Consider the following 12,698-nt stretch of genomic DNA (forward strand, 5'->3'; position numbering starts at 1 on the left):
CAAGAAATCCTCATAAGCACGACCCTGGCATATCTAGAATTACTTTCTTGCTTTCATGCGTATTTTATCCATTTCAAAAGCCTTTCCTCAAAACATAACCAATTCATCCATTTATTCTTTCATCCAGGATATACAAACCGAGTATCTAGTAAGGCAAAGGATCACATTCAAGAGTAAGGATGCAATGCTGTACAGGAAAAAAGAATCGCTGTTCTCATGGGGATTCTATTTTAAAAGTGACTTTCCAAAGTGCATTTAATGTCACTAAATATCAAACCTGCCCACCACTTTATTTGCCAAAATTTCTTTCTTCTCAGCTCAAGGCAAAGCGCCATTTGTATATTTACATATTCATACAGTTCCTAAGTTATATTTTTAGGGTCTCATTTCCATTTGTAACACTAGTTCCCTTTCTGAGCCTCAGATAATATAAAGCTCCTTTAAAAAACAGATACTGTATCTAAGTAAGTTTTTTTATTTGCAAAGTCTATAAGCTGTATTGAATATGAAATATGAAATAATATTTCTTTTTATGAAAAAGTAAATAAATAGGTAGATTATTTCCTCTTATGAGAGGAATTAATAAGAGGACTTCATGTGGAAGAGGATAATGGTTTTACAGTACACTCTTTTCTTGCTATTGATTTGTTGTGTATTCAGAGTCGCTGTTATGAGTAAAGCCACTCCTGCCTTTTCTCTCTCCACCAGACACTTACTGACCACTGATGTCTCTAATACCGGAAGAGTTGCAGCATCATCCGGCAGATCTTCTTGGTCTTGACAGTGTAAACAACTGGATTGAGCACTGGAGGGGTGAGAAAGTGCAAATAAGAGAGCAAAACAAGGATAGAAGGGAAAGTTCTCTTCCCAAATCGGTGGATCATGGACAGTCCAATGAGGGGAATGTAGAAAAGCAGCATAGCACAGATGCGGGAGACACATGTGTTGAGGGCTTTGAGGCACTCGGCTTTTGAGGTGATGGACAGCACTGTTTGGAGAATCAGCCCATAGGAGAGGACAATGAGTACTGAATCCACCCCCACTGTGGAGAGCACCACAAAGAACCTATAGGCGCTGTTGATGTGGGTGTCAGCACAGGCCAGCTTCATGACGTCAGGGTACAGACAGTAAGAGTGGGAAAGCAGGGGATTCTGGCAGTAAGGCAGCTTCTTCAGCATGATGGGGGCTGGAATAAGGAGACCAATACTGCGCACAACAATAGCCCATTCCAAACTGGCAACCTGGGTGTTTGTGAGGATGGTATCACAGCAAAGAGGGCTGCTGATGGCGACAAAACAGTCAAAGGCCATGGTCAGCAGCACAGAGGACTCCATGATGGAGAATGTGTGGATGAAGAAGAGCTGTGCCAGGCAAACACCCTTCGCCACCTGTCTGAGACCCAGCATGTAGATGATAATCATGGTAGGCAGCGTGGAGGCAGACAGGCCCAGGTCAGACACTGCCAACATGGACAGAAAGTAGTACATAGGCTGATCTAGGAGGGTCTCTGACCTAACCATCCAGAGGATCAGACTGTTTCCTGCCAGAGATGCCCCATACATGGCACACAGGGGAATGGAGAGCCAAGCGTGCACAACCTCAAGGCCTGGGAGGCCTGTTAGGAAGAAGAATCTGTCATTGCTGTTGGAGTCTGACATGATGACCTGGAGAGGCAAAACTCTAGGTGTAAGTGCAGTCAAAAACTCTAGAATCTAAAGAGTTGATGAATCAAAACATATTACTCAAACTAGGACCTTGCAACAACTTTCTCTACAGTGTAGTTCTGAATACTCACATGTCAAATATTTCCTTTTAAATGCGAAGTAATCCAAAGCAAAGGACACAATTGTTTTCCCGACAGAAGGAGATTACACATGAGCTGTCTGAATCAGAAGACATCAAAATAAACCTCCCAAAGAAATGGAGATTGAATGAAAAACTGGTCAGGAAGGGACCTGAGACTATCTTGACTCCATCTGGTCATTGTGCATATTCTCAAAGTAAAACCAAGCTTTTTGAACTAATTCGTGTGTCAGAGTTGAATGTAAAATTCAAGGTATCCTCAGTTTCTGATGTCTTGCTTTCATAACTTCAAACCGTCAGGTTAGTAAATATTTATTTCCATAATAAGATAAATGTGAGAATTACACTAAAAGCTTATTGTTGAATATTATAAAATGTTTTTCTGGCATGTCAAGGTGTTCATACTCCCCACACATATTTTTGGAAAATATTTTTAAAGGAATGAAATTGTTGAATAATAAATTATATATTCTTCTAATTTTGTATTTTTTTCTCAAATTTCTGACTCTAGGCATGTATGTGTGCTGATAGACGGATCTAAGAGTCTGAATGTGAACTGAAACTCAGGAATGTTAGAATTAGGAGGAAGTTTATAGGCCTTCTGACATCCCCCAGCATTGTATTGGTCAAGGTCCAATGACTGAAAAAAGACAAAAAATCCATCAAAATAACATCTCATGTAGGCCTCATTTCACACTACAGTTTGTCCCCCAAGTCTTTGCCTTTGACCTCAGTAGACATCCGAGTTGCCCACACAGCTATCTTCCAAGATAGATTCCTTCATATCAGAAACTAGTAGAAGAGAATTCTATTTTAAAGCACCCTGTAATGTCTCTTCAACATAAATCAAGCCTGGGGTTTTCTGGGAACCCATTTTATGAAAAATAGCCAATACACTCAACTGAATTTTCAGAAGTCTTATAAAATACCATATTTTTTTTCCCCAAGAAGGCATTAGCTTTAGCCTTAATTACACACACTTTCAATTCATTTGTCTCCAGATATGTGCTTTAGTATGCAACTCCTTCTTAAAAAAATCCTGATTATGAACGCTGTAACTTTTCTGCAGGTAGCAATGTTCAGGTGTAATCTTTCTTATTTATATTTCACTTTACAGTACTGTAAAGTCATTTTTTCATCTATAATTTCAGATCTCCTTAACCCTCTACATTGGAAGTTGAAGATTTATTACGCTTTGTTTCCAGATAAGGAAATAGATCCTGCAAGAGAATAACTAAATAATACTCCCAAAGACTTATATTCAAAAATCTTTATTTGACAAAGGACTAGAACAAAATCCTGGCCAATTCCATTATTTTCCTTCTATATGTTATTTTATTTTAAAAGATAGAGGTAGCCGTCTGCTGTGTTTTGAGAATCAGAAGCCCGAATTGACTTTCAGCCATATATCTGGTAAGCTAAAATTTTCATGAAATCCTCATTTAAAAAAAAGTATAATAGCCACTTCAGATTTCACTATCTGCAGCCACATAGTCTATTATAAAGCCCAATTCATTTGACTAAATGTGTTTTTCAGTAAATATTGGCAAGCACTCGTGTTTTTACGTGCTGATATATCAGAGTGGATAAGACAGGTACAATTATTTATGTGATGATCATGAACAAGATGAACACAAATAGAGATAAGTATTGTTGCGGATATAAGACTCAAAAATGTGATCAATGTTACTGAATTGTACATGTAGAAACTGTCGAACTGGCATATGTTGTGTATATCCTCAACAACAACAAAGTAAATAAAATTATTTAAAAATGTTGTATCACTGCTAATTTCTTAGTTTTGCTGAAATCACTATGCTTATATAAGACATTAATACTAGAGGAAGTTGGGTAAGGGATACATGGGGATTCTCTGTACTAACTTTGCAGCTCTTCTGTAAATTCAAAATTATTTAAAAACAAAATATTGAAAGTAAATAAATAAATGTTCTTTACTCTCTAAAAAATAAAAAAGACTATAATGTGCCCTGGTGGAAGGGCTGCCCATGAGCACATGAATTTTAGGTTAAGTGTTCTAGAATAACTCTCAAGGAGGAAGCTGTTGAAGTAAGCTTAGAATTGAAAGAAGGCAGCCATTTCAAGAAGTATGTGTACAAGTGTGACTGTGAGTGTGTGTGTCCATGTGTGTGTGTGTGTATGTGTGCCAGAGAAAGAGAGATATTTAGAAAAACATCAGGTAAAGGGAAAGAGCATGAATCTTTACTGTCTACTGTAGCTGATGCAATGGGTGGGTAGCTGGAAGATAGAAATCTGTTCTAACTAGAGTGGGGTACTAGAAAGAGAGGTAGTAGACTGATATAATTTAGATTGCAATTTATCTCTGAGAAAAGCTATTCATTCATCTTATAAAAATGAACTCTGCAACTGTGCTTACTAGGTATACAATCTGATGGTCAAAGAGAATAACTCATTAAACAGTAAAATATATTATTGCTCTCCAAATGGCTATTAATGCAGACATGGTGGAAAGGAAAAGGTTAATAATTAAAAGTCATAGCTTGAAACCCCTAGCCCTCAGTTGAACTACTGAAGATCCCAACACATACTAAGTTTGGTGATGGTGTTTGCAGTATCTGAGTGTTTTCCATAACAAAACTTTCACACTTTCTTACACTTTTAAGAACTATTCTAGGATTTTTCTGATTAATTATACAATCCCCTGTAGATTTGACATGTGAAAACACAAGCACAGGAAACCTCCTTGGCTTGAGCAAAATCAAATCAGCAATATTACTTTCATTGTACCAACCAGGACAATGAAATGAGCATTAGAAAACAAAGATTTGCTATCTATAGATACATGGAACATGTCTCATGTGTTTTTCTAATTCTCATATTTATCCATACACCTGGTATTGGACATGTCTAAGAGACTATTTGTTGTAAGAATAAACTCAGTGATTAGAAAGTACTGCAAGACAAAAGCAAGAAACATGCTTTTTGATCCTAGCTTCACAACAAGCTCACTGAATAAACATGACCAAATCTCATATTCCCTTTGGGGCCCTATAAATTGGAATATAGCATACCCTCCCTGCTTACCTGATTGTGTCATTTGAAGTTCCTAGAAATTATTCAGTGCAACATATGTTGTGAAATATATAATTCAATATTATGGTAATTGCCATTATAATCTGCTGGGGACAATTGGAACATTTCTTATCTATAACCGAGTAGAGGATTGAGCAGAAGCTCATTGGCCACAGATTATGAGAATGGACTCTAAACTAATTGCTTAAAGGAGTTCTCCCTGCTCACTGGTAAAAGAGCTCCAAGCCTGTGGCATGGCAGGAAAAGCAAAGTGGGAAGCAGTACTGTACTTTCCCTCAAATCAATATGTAGTCTTTGTCCACCCACATGAGAATTTACATCGAAAGCTCACTGAAACTCATACTGTGTCATGATAACAAAAAAATGAAGGTACTTATTTCCCCAAAGAAATCTCTCAACACTATATGCATGCAGACTGTATTAAGGATGTGTGCATCAAAAATGGGAAATTTTTAATAACAAAGTTGAGTCAAATGTATATATTTTTAATTTAGGCTGTCTTTTAATCTTAAAATTCTTACAATTTTAATCTTCAAAGTCTGTCTTCACAGTAGATAAATCAAGTATTTAGGAGAAAATACTTAATATCAATAGCTACAATCTTATTGATTCAGGCTATACCTCTGTCATTTTCTTTTTTTTTTTTTCCCTTCAAGGGGAAAGAGACATATTCTAGCCTTCTCCCGGTCCCATTCTCTTCCACCAACTTCTCTCAATCTTAGCTTAACTTTATTGAGGGACAGAAATAAAATCTTCCCATAAATTCAGATACATCTACATCAAGATTTATTTAAGAAAAGGAAGAGTTTCCAGTAGGCTTCTAGCCTTTCTCTTATTAACACATTCTACTGGTCATCTGTTTTGCAACAGCACATTTAGTGGAGATCTTTAAGGAAATTGTAGCTCACAATTTCTTCTGGAAGATACCTTTGCATGTCAGTTCTGTTTTGTCTGTCTAGTCCTCTGATGTGCTGTCATTCCATCATTTGCCATAAAGCCTATTGTTACCATCATCAAACATATGACTGTTTCTTTCCTTTCAAAGCACCGCAATATTAATTCACCCTTAAAGACAGCAAAACTGGGTATATTTCTTCCCTTGGTTAGATTTCAGTGGCAAAGAACTTTTAATGGGTAGTAATGTTACAGCAGCCTGACCAATACTCCAGATATCTTGTCCTTCGGGAACACAACAGGTACCCTAGGGTTGAGGAAAGTCATTACCAAACATGTTTACTATGTGCTATAGAGAGCCTCCAGGACTGGGAAATCCTTGGGCCTTTTCTAAGTCTGAATTTTTCAGTTTCTCACTATCCCAGGTTGATGCAAGTCTAAAGCATAAGCATAGAAGAAAGAGGAGCTCCTTTAAGGGGTCCCATTATTGTGGTCTATGGTGCTGACCATCTAAGCAGAGTCTACACTAAGGCAAAAGTATGGAATGTGTGTTAGAATAAAGGCATGGGGTTGTGAACGGCATTGCAGGAAGAGGGTCAAGATAAACTGAAGAACAAAGGCTAGAAACAGCTATGTGTACATGAGGCACAACAAGACTCCAGGTATCTTTTCTATATCTGGAATGCAAAGTCTAAACCAGAAAAACTAGATATATGAGAGAAGAAATCTTAGTAAACTAGGAAATGTACATATATGAAAGAAGAAAACTTTGTATGCCATACTAAGGTATTTTAACCTCCAAACTCAACTCATATGACAGTTATGTAATGAAATGTCCCTTGAAATCATCTAAACAATTAAGGCTGACATTAGTGGTCAGTCCCCATTTTCCCACGTGATCAGCTGGAATTACACAATTTGTTTTTTTTTTTAATTTTTCTCAGTTCATGAAGTTGGATTTCTTTTTATATCTACTGTCTGCGTGGTCTGCCTTGGAATTTGTTACCTGAATTCGATTAACTTGGATGAACTTATTCCACCTAAAAACTACTCTTACCTTTCTAATGGAAGAATTGAGTAAGAGAATTGTTCTAAGGGGTAGTGCTCTCATGTACACGTACACTTTTACTCAAAGCAGATTTCCTCTAAATCAAATGGGCTGCTCTATTACAACTGTGCACCAGTAAGTATCCAGGTGTATGTCACTATGTTTAAGTGTTTCTGGTACCACAGTTAGAATAGAAATATTTAGCATCAAACTTAGGGTATCAGTATTTATCATTCAAGGCCATGGATTTCCCTTCCTTGATGTTTAGCTTACATGTATGTATGCTGCAATTCTTGTTCAAATTAACTGGAATTTGGATAACTCTTGATCCAAACTCTAGCTACCCAATTCTGTTCAATGAGACCATGGGGTTAGAGTTGAGAAACTAGACTCAGGCAAGTCTGGAGTCTTAAACCAAAAAATTTTTGTAAAAATTGGACCATAAATTCATTCTGTGCATCTTAAAGATAGTAAAACACTGATATGCATCTGGATAACTCTATGGCAGCTGGAGAAAAGAGGAAGGGTGAACACCTTACAAAGCAAATATTTCATGTATTAGAAAGATATCCAGTGGTATGCCAGGCTGCAGAGAGGTAAGTGTGACCTCCCCATATAGCTCCTTCCTACTCTGCTTTTTTGCAAAGTTTACTATGTCATGGCTTTTCCAGGGACAACTCAGAAAATGCCAGCTACCTCCTACACTTTTATTTTGGATGGTTCTTGTTATTTTGTCCCAGGTCCTCTTTGTTTCTTTCATCCTCTACTGAAGATATATGCCCATCCTAATCCACCTGGGGCAAACTGACTGCCAGCTTTTCGCAGAAGAATGTCTGAGACAAAATCTAAATATCTTCCACCTCCATACCTTTGCTATTCTTGTTGCATAGATTTTGGAACAGAAAAATGTTTTCTTACTCTCTGACCCAAATTACAGAAAAAAAAAAAATCACTATTATTACGTTGTCTCATTAAAAAAAAAAAAAAACTGAAATTATTCTATTCCTCAAATAAATCTCACTTTTCTGCCTGACACTTTACACTCCAATCATGACTAACAGCCAGAAATCAAAGAGTCTGTTACAAGGAGGTCCACTTTGGTGTTAGATGATTTGCAGTAATAAGAGTGCCAATTTGAATAATTGATAATTTTCCTATGGTCTCCCCACTTTCCAGGTCTCCAGCTGCATAATAGAAGTTTCTGGGAATCTTTTGGTCCACTGTTGAGAGGACACTCACTTATAGGACTAGTTATGAAATCCTAAAGACAGCAATAGCCAATTCTGTGGACAGGATTCTATGGTTTTCAAAATATTATAATGCAGGATAAAGTACCCATGGAACTTTACCGCCACGACCACTACTATCACTGCTACTGCATTTGAAATACTTCAGCCAATCTTGCCTTCTCTAAACTGTTACAAGGCTTTTGGAGAAGCAATCTTCCCACTATCTTATAAAAACAACAATAAACCCATTGCCGTCGAGTCTATTTTGACTCATAGCAACCTTACATGGCAGAGTAGAACTACCTCAAAGTGATTCCAAGGCTGTAAATCTTTACAGAAGCCGTCTCATCTCTATACTGCAGAGCAGTTGGTGGGTTCACACTGCCGACCTGTTGTTTAGTAGCTGATCTATTAACCACTGCTGCAACAGGGCAACCCCTGCTCCCTTATACATCTCTACAATTCTGTTTGAGGCTGTATGTTTGTGCATCACCTCTTAATCATTAATTCCTTAAGTTATAATTTTTGAGCCACTATGTGTTCTTTCCTTGAAATTTTTTGGCAATAAAATCCATTTCATTATTTTTGTGATCATTTATATACTAATCATTAATAATCAGTGTTTGAAGCTCTAGTCTCTTCCCTGAGGTTGAGGCTTATGTCTTTAGTAACCTGTTGTACAAATATTTTTAATTCTGTGTATGAATTAAACGTGTGCAGAATTTAACTTTCTATCTTATTATCTCTATTTACACTGCCAGTAAAATGTGCCTTCATCTACCCAGTCACTAAAGTCAGGAAAAGGCCAACTGGTCTTTTTCCAGTATAGGTAAGACATATTCATCAAGTAACTGCTGCACTGATCTAGCACTATTTGTACAGTTGTTACATTTAAGGAAGCATGTAGACAACTTTAATTAGCAAATCATTTTTATATTAGGCATATCATATGGATGCAGAAAATATATCACTTAAAAATATACCTTCTGTTTGGGCTTTTCATTAATATATAATTCCCTCCTTATCAAATCAAATTAAAGTGTTAATATATGCCTACTAATATCCCTGGGATAACCATTGAGTAAATACTATGAGACTCTTTAGTCACCACTCTGCTATTCTTTTTTTAATAGGTTAGCTTTTGTTTTTTGTTTTTTTTTTAATTATAATATTGTTTTCCTGTACTGTTATAACATCCATCAGTCTGCCTCTTCCATCCCACCTGTGTCCCTCATGGATGTTCAACTTGCAATATACTATGTGTGAGGAAGCCAACACTTTAAGTTTTATTAAGTGAATCAAAGAAATAGCTGCTGCACTCAGTATGAGAACTGCAGTAACAAAATTCACAACTTTATTTTCGTAGCACCCATCACTTACATTTGTGCAACTCAGTGTTAGAGACTAATGAGATTGAAAAATGCAGGTGATAGCTAAAAGCAAATTGTATTCTTGTGATTTTTTTCTTTGAAAAAATTTTTGATAGCTCTAGTTAAAGACATTACATGATTTAGGAACTAGATAACCATTTTATCTTCTAAAATTACATTAAGAAACTGGATTGAGCCCTGGGGGGTGAGATAGTTTAGATAAGAGAGCAACACAGGGCTAGAAGGGGATGCTGTCTTCCCAAATCAGTGAATCATGAGCACAGCAATAATGGGAATGTAGAAGAGTAGTACAACACAGATGTGGGAGACACATGTGTTGAGGGTTTGAGGTGCTCAGCCTTCGAGGCAATGAGCAGCACTGTTTGGAGGATCAGCCCATATGAGAGGACAATGAGCAATGAGTCTACCCCCAGCGTGGAGAGCACCACAAAGACCCCACAGGTACTGCTGATGTGGGTGTCAGCAAAGGCAAGCTTCATGACGTCCAGATGAAGGCAGTAAGAGTGGGAAAGCAGGTGATTTTGGCAGTAAGGCAGCTTCTTCAGCATGATGCGGGCCGGACTAAGGAGACCAACACTGCACATCACAATGGCCAAGCCCAAGCTTGCGATCCAGATGTTTGCGAGGATGGTGCCAGAGCGAAGAGGGCTTCTGATGGCCACAAAACAATGAAAGGCCATGGTCAGCAGCACAGAGGACTCCATGATGGAGAATGTGTGGATGAAGAAGAGCTGTGCCAGGCAAACATCCACCACCACCTCCCTGACACCCAGCATGTAGATGGTGAGCATGGTGGGCCTTGTGGAGGCAGAGAAGCCCAGGTCAGTCAGTGCCAGCATGGACAGAAAGTAGTACATGGGCTGGCGAAGGGTGGGCTCTGATCTCACCAGCCACAGGAAAAGGCGGTTCCCTTCCAGGGATGCCACATACATGGCACACAGGGGGATAGAGAGCCAGGTGTACACGGCCTCAAGGCCTGGAGGCCGGTTAGGAAGAAGGTGTCATTGTTGTTGGAGTCTGACATGATGATTTAGAGAGGCAACACTCCATGCAGAAGTGCAATCACAGACCCTAGAATCCAATGAGTTGATAGACAAGAACATGTACCTCAAACTAGGACCTTGCAAGAACATTCTCTACAATGTTGTTCTGAATACTCATAGTCCAAGTGTTTCCTTTTACCTAAAAAGTGAGACAAAGCAAATGTCACAGCGTTTTCACTGACAGAAGGAGATTATGCATGAGTAGTCTGATTCAGCAGACACCAAAATAAACTTCCCAAAGAAACAAAGATTGATTGAAACACTGGTCAGGAAAGGGACTGAGACAATCTTGACTCCATCTCTTCATTGTGCATATTCTGAAAGTAAAACCAAGCTGTTTCAACTAATTCATGTGTCAGAGCTGAATGTGGATTTCAAGGTACTCTCAATTTATGACACGTCCTGCTTTCATAACTTCACTATGTCAATTAGTCTACATTTATTTCCATAATGGAATAAATGTGAGAATCACACTGAGAGTTTGTTGAGGAACATTACAACATCTTTTCCTGGAATGCCAATGTGTTCACGCTCTACACACATATTTTTAAGGAATGAAACCATGGAAAAATAAATTATATGTTTCTAATTTTATATTTTTCTCTCAAAGTTCTGAGTCTAGGTATGCATGTGTGGTGATAGGTAGATCTAAGAGTATGAATGTAAAATGAAACTCAAAAAAATTAGAATTAGAAGGAAGTTTAAAGGCTTTCTGACATTCCCCAGCATTGTATTGATGATGGTCCGGTGACTGTAAAAAGACAAAAAAATCATCAATAAATAACATCTCCTATAGACCTCACTGTATATTACAGTTTGGGGATAGAGCCCTTGTCCATAATGTGTATGCCTTAGAACTCAATGATACCTGAGCTGCCAAGCCACATATCTTCCAACATAGATTCTTTCATTTCAGAAACTAGTAGAGGAGAATTCTATTTTAAAGCATCCTCAAAACCCTCTTCAACATAAACCTAGTCGGGAGTTTTCTGGAAACCCATTTTATTACCAATAGTCAATACAATCAACTGAGTTTTGAGGAGTCTTATAAAATTCTCTCTCTATATAATATATATTTTTTTCCAAAAAGACATTAAGTTTAGCCTTAATTATGAACATTTCAACTCATTTCTCTTGAAATGAGCACTTTAGTATGAAACTACTTAAAAAAAAATCTAGATTATGGATCCTGTAACTTTCCTGCAGGTGGTGATGTTCAGGTATAATTTTTCCTATTTGTATTTCACTTTACAGTACTTTAAAATCATTTTTGCATCTATAATTTCAGATCACCTTAATACTCTTCATTGTGAGTTGATATTTCATTATGCCTGGTTTTCAGATAAACAAATAGAGTCTACAAGACCATGACTAATAATGCTCACAAAGACTTATATTCTCAAACCCTCATTTGATGAAGGACTGGGACAAAATTGTGGCCAATTCCATTATTTTCCTTCGTACATTTCATTCTATCTTAAAAGACAGAGGTAGTCCTCTGTTTGCTTTAAGAATCAGAAGCCTGGGTTGACTTCCACCTACATGTCTGAGTAAGCTAAAAACTCTCATGAAATCCTGATTAAAAGAAAAAAAAAAGAATATATATATATCTATACATATATATAAAATAGTCATGTCAGATTTCACTATTTGCAGTCACACATTAGTCGTTTGACTAAATGTTTATTCAGTACATAATGACTGGTAAGCACTCATGTTTTTAGGTGCTGGCATTATAATGGTGGATAAGAGGTGAAATTATTTCTACTATAAAGCATCATGAACAAGATTAACACAAATAGAGATAAATATTGTTAAGGATATAAAACAAAAAAATGTAATCAATGTCACTGAATTGTACCTGTAGAAACTGTTCAATTGGTATATGTTGAGTATATTCTCAACAACAAAATAAATAAAATTATTTAAAAATGTATCACTGCTAATTTCTTAGTTTTGCTAAAATCACTATGCTTATATAAACCCAGTGAAAACCCAGTGCCTTCGAGTTGATTCCGACTCATAGCGACCCTATAGAACAGAGTAGAACTTGCCCATAGAGTTTCCAGGAAGTGCCTGGTGGATTTGAACCACTGACCCTTTGTTTAGCAGCAGTAGCGCTTAACTACTATGCCGCCAGGGTTTCCTAATGCTTATATAGACATTAATATTAGAGGAATTTGGGTAAAGGATACATGGTGATTCTCTGTACTATCTT

General features: G+C 37.3%; 1 protein-coding gene and 1 pseudogene across 1 annotated transcript; both read right to left on the reverse strand.

Moving 5' to 3' along the window:
• Positions 1 to 521: 521 nt before the first annotated feature.
• Positions 522 to 1,685, reverse strand: LOC100668772 (olfactory receptor 51G2-like). Its single transcript, XM_003421469.3, has one exon. It carries the CDS (start codon positions 1,656 to 1,658, stop codon positions 732 to 734), a length of 927 nt encoding a protein of 308 aa, XP_003421517.2. The 5' UTR covers positions 1,659 to 1,685; the 3' UTR covers positions 522 to 731.
• A 7,878-nt stretch (positions 1,686 to 9,563) lies between these two features.
• On the reverse strand, positions 9,564 to 10,545 carry LOC100668494 (olfactory receptor 51G2-like; annotated as a pseudogene).
• Positions 10,546 to 12,698: the final 2,153 nt, after the last annotated feature.

Source organism: Loxodonta africana, chromosome 7, assembly GCF_030014295.1.
Source record: "Loxodonta africana isolate mLoxAfr1 chromosome 7, mLoxAfr1.hap2, whole genome shotgun sequence".
NCBI classification, from domain to species: domain Eukaryota; kingdom Metazoa; phylum Chordata; class Mammalia; order Proboscidea; family Elephantidae; genus Loxodonta; species Loxodonta africana.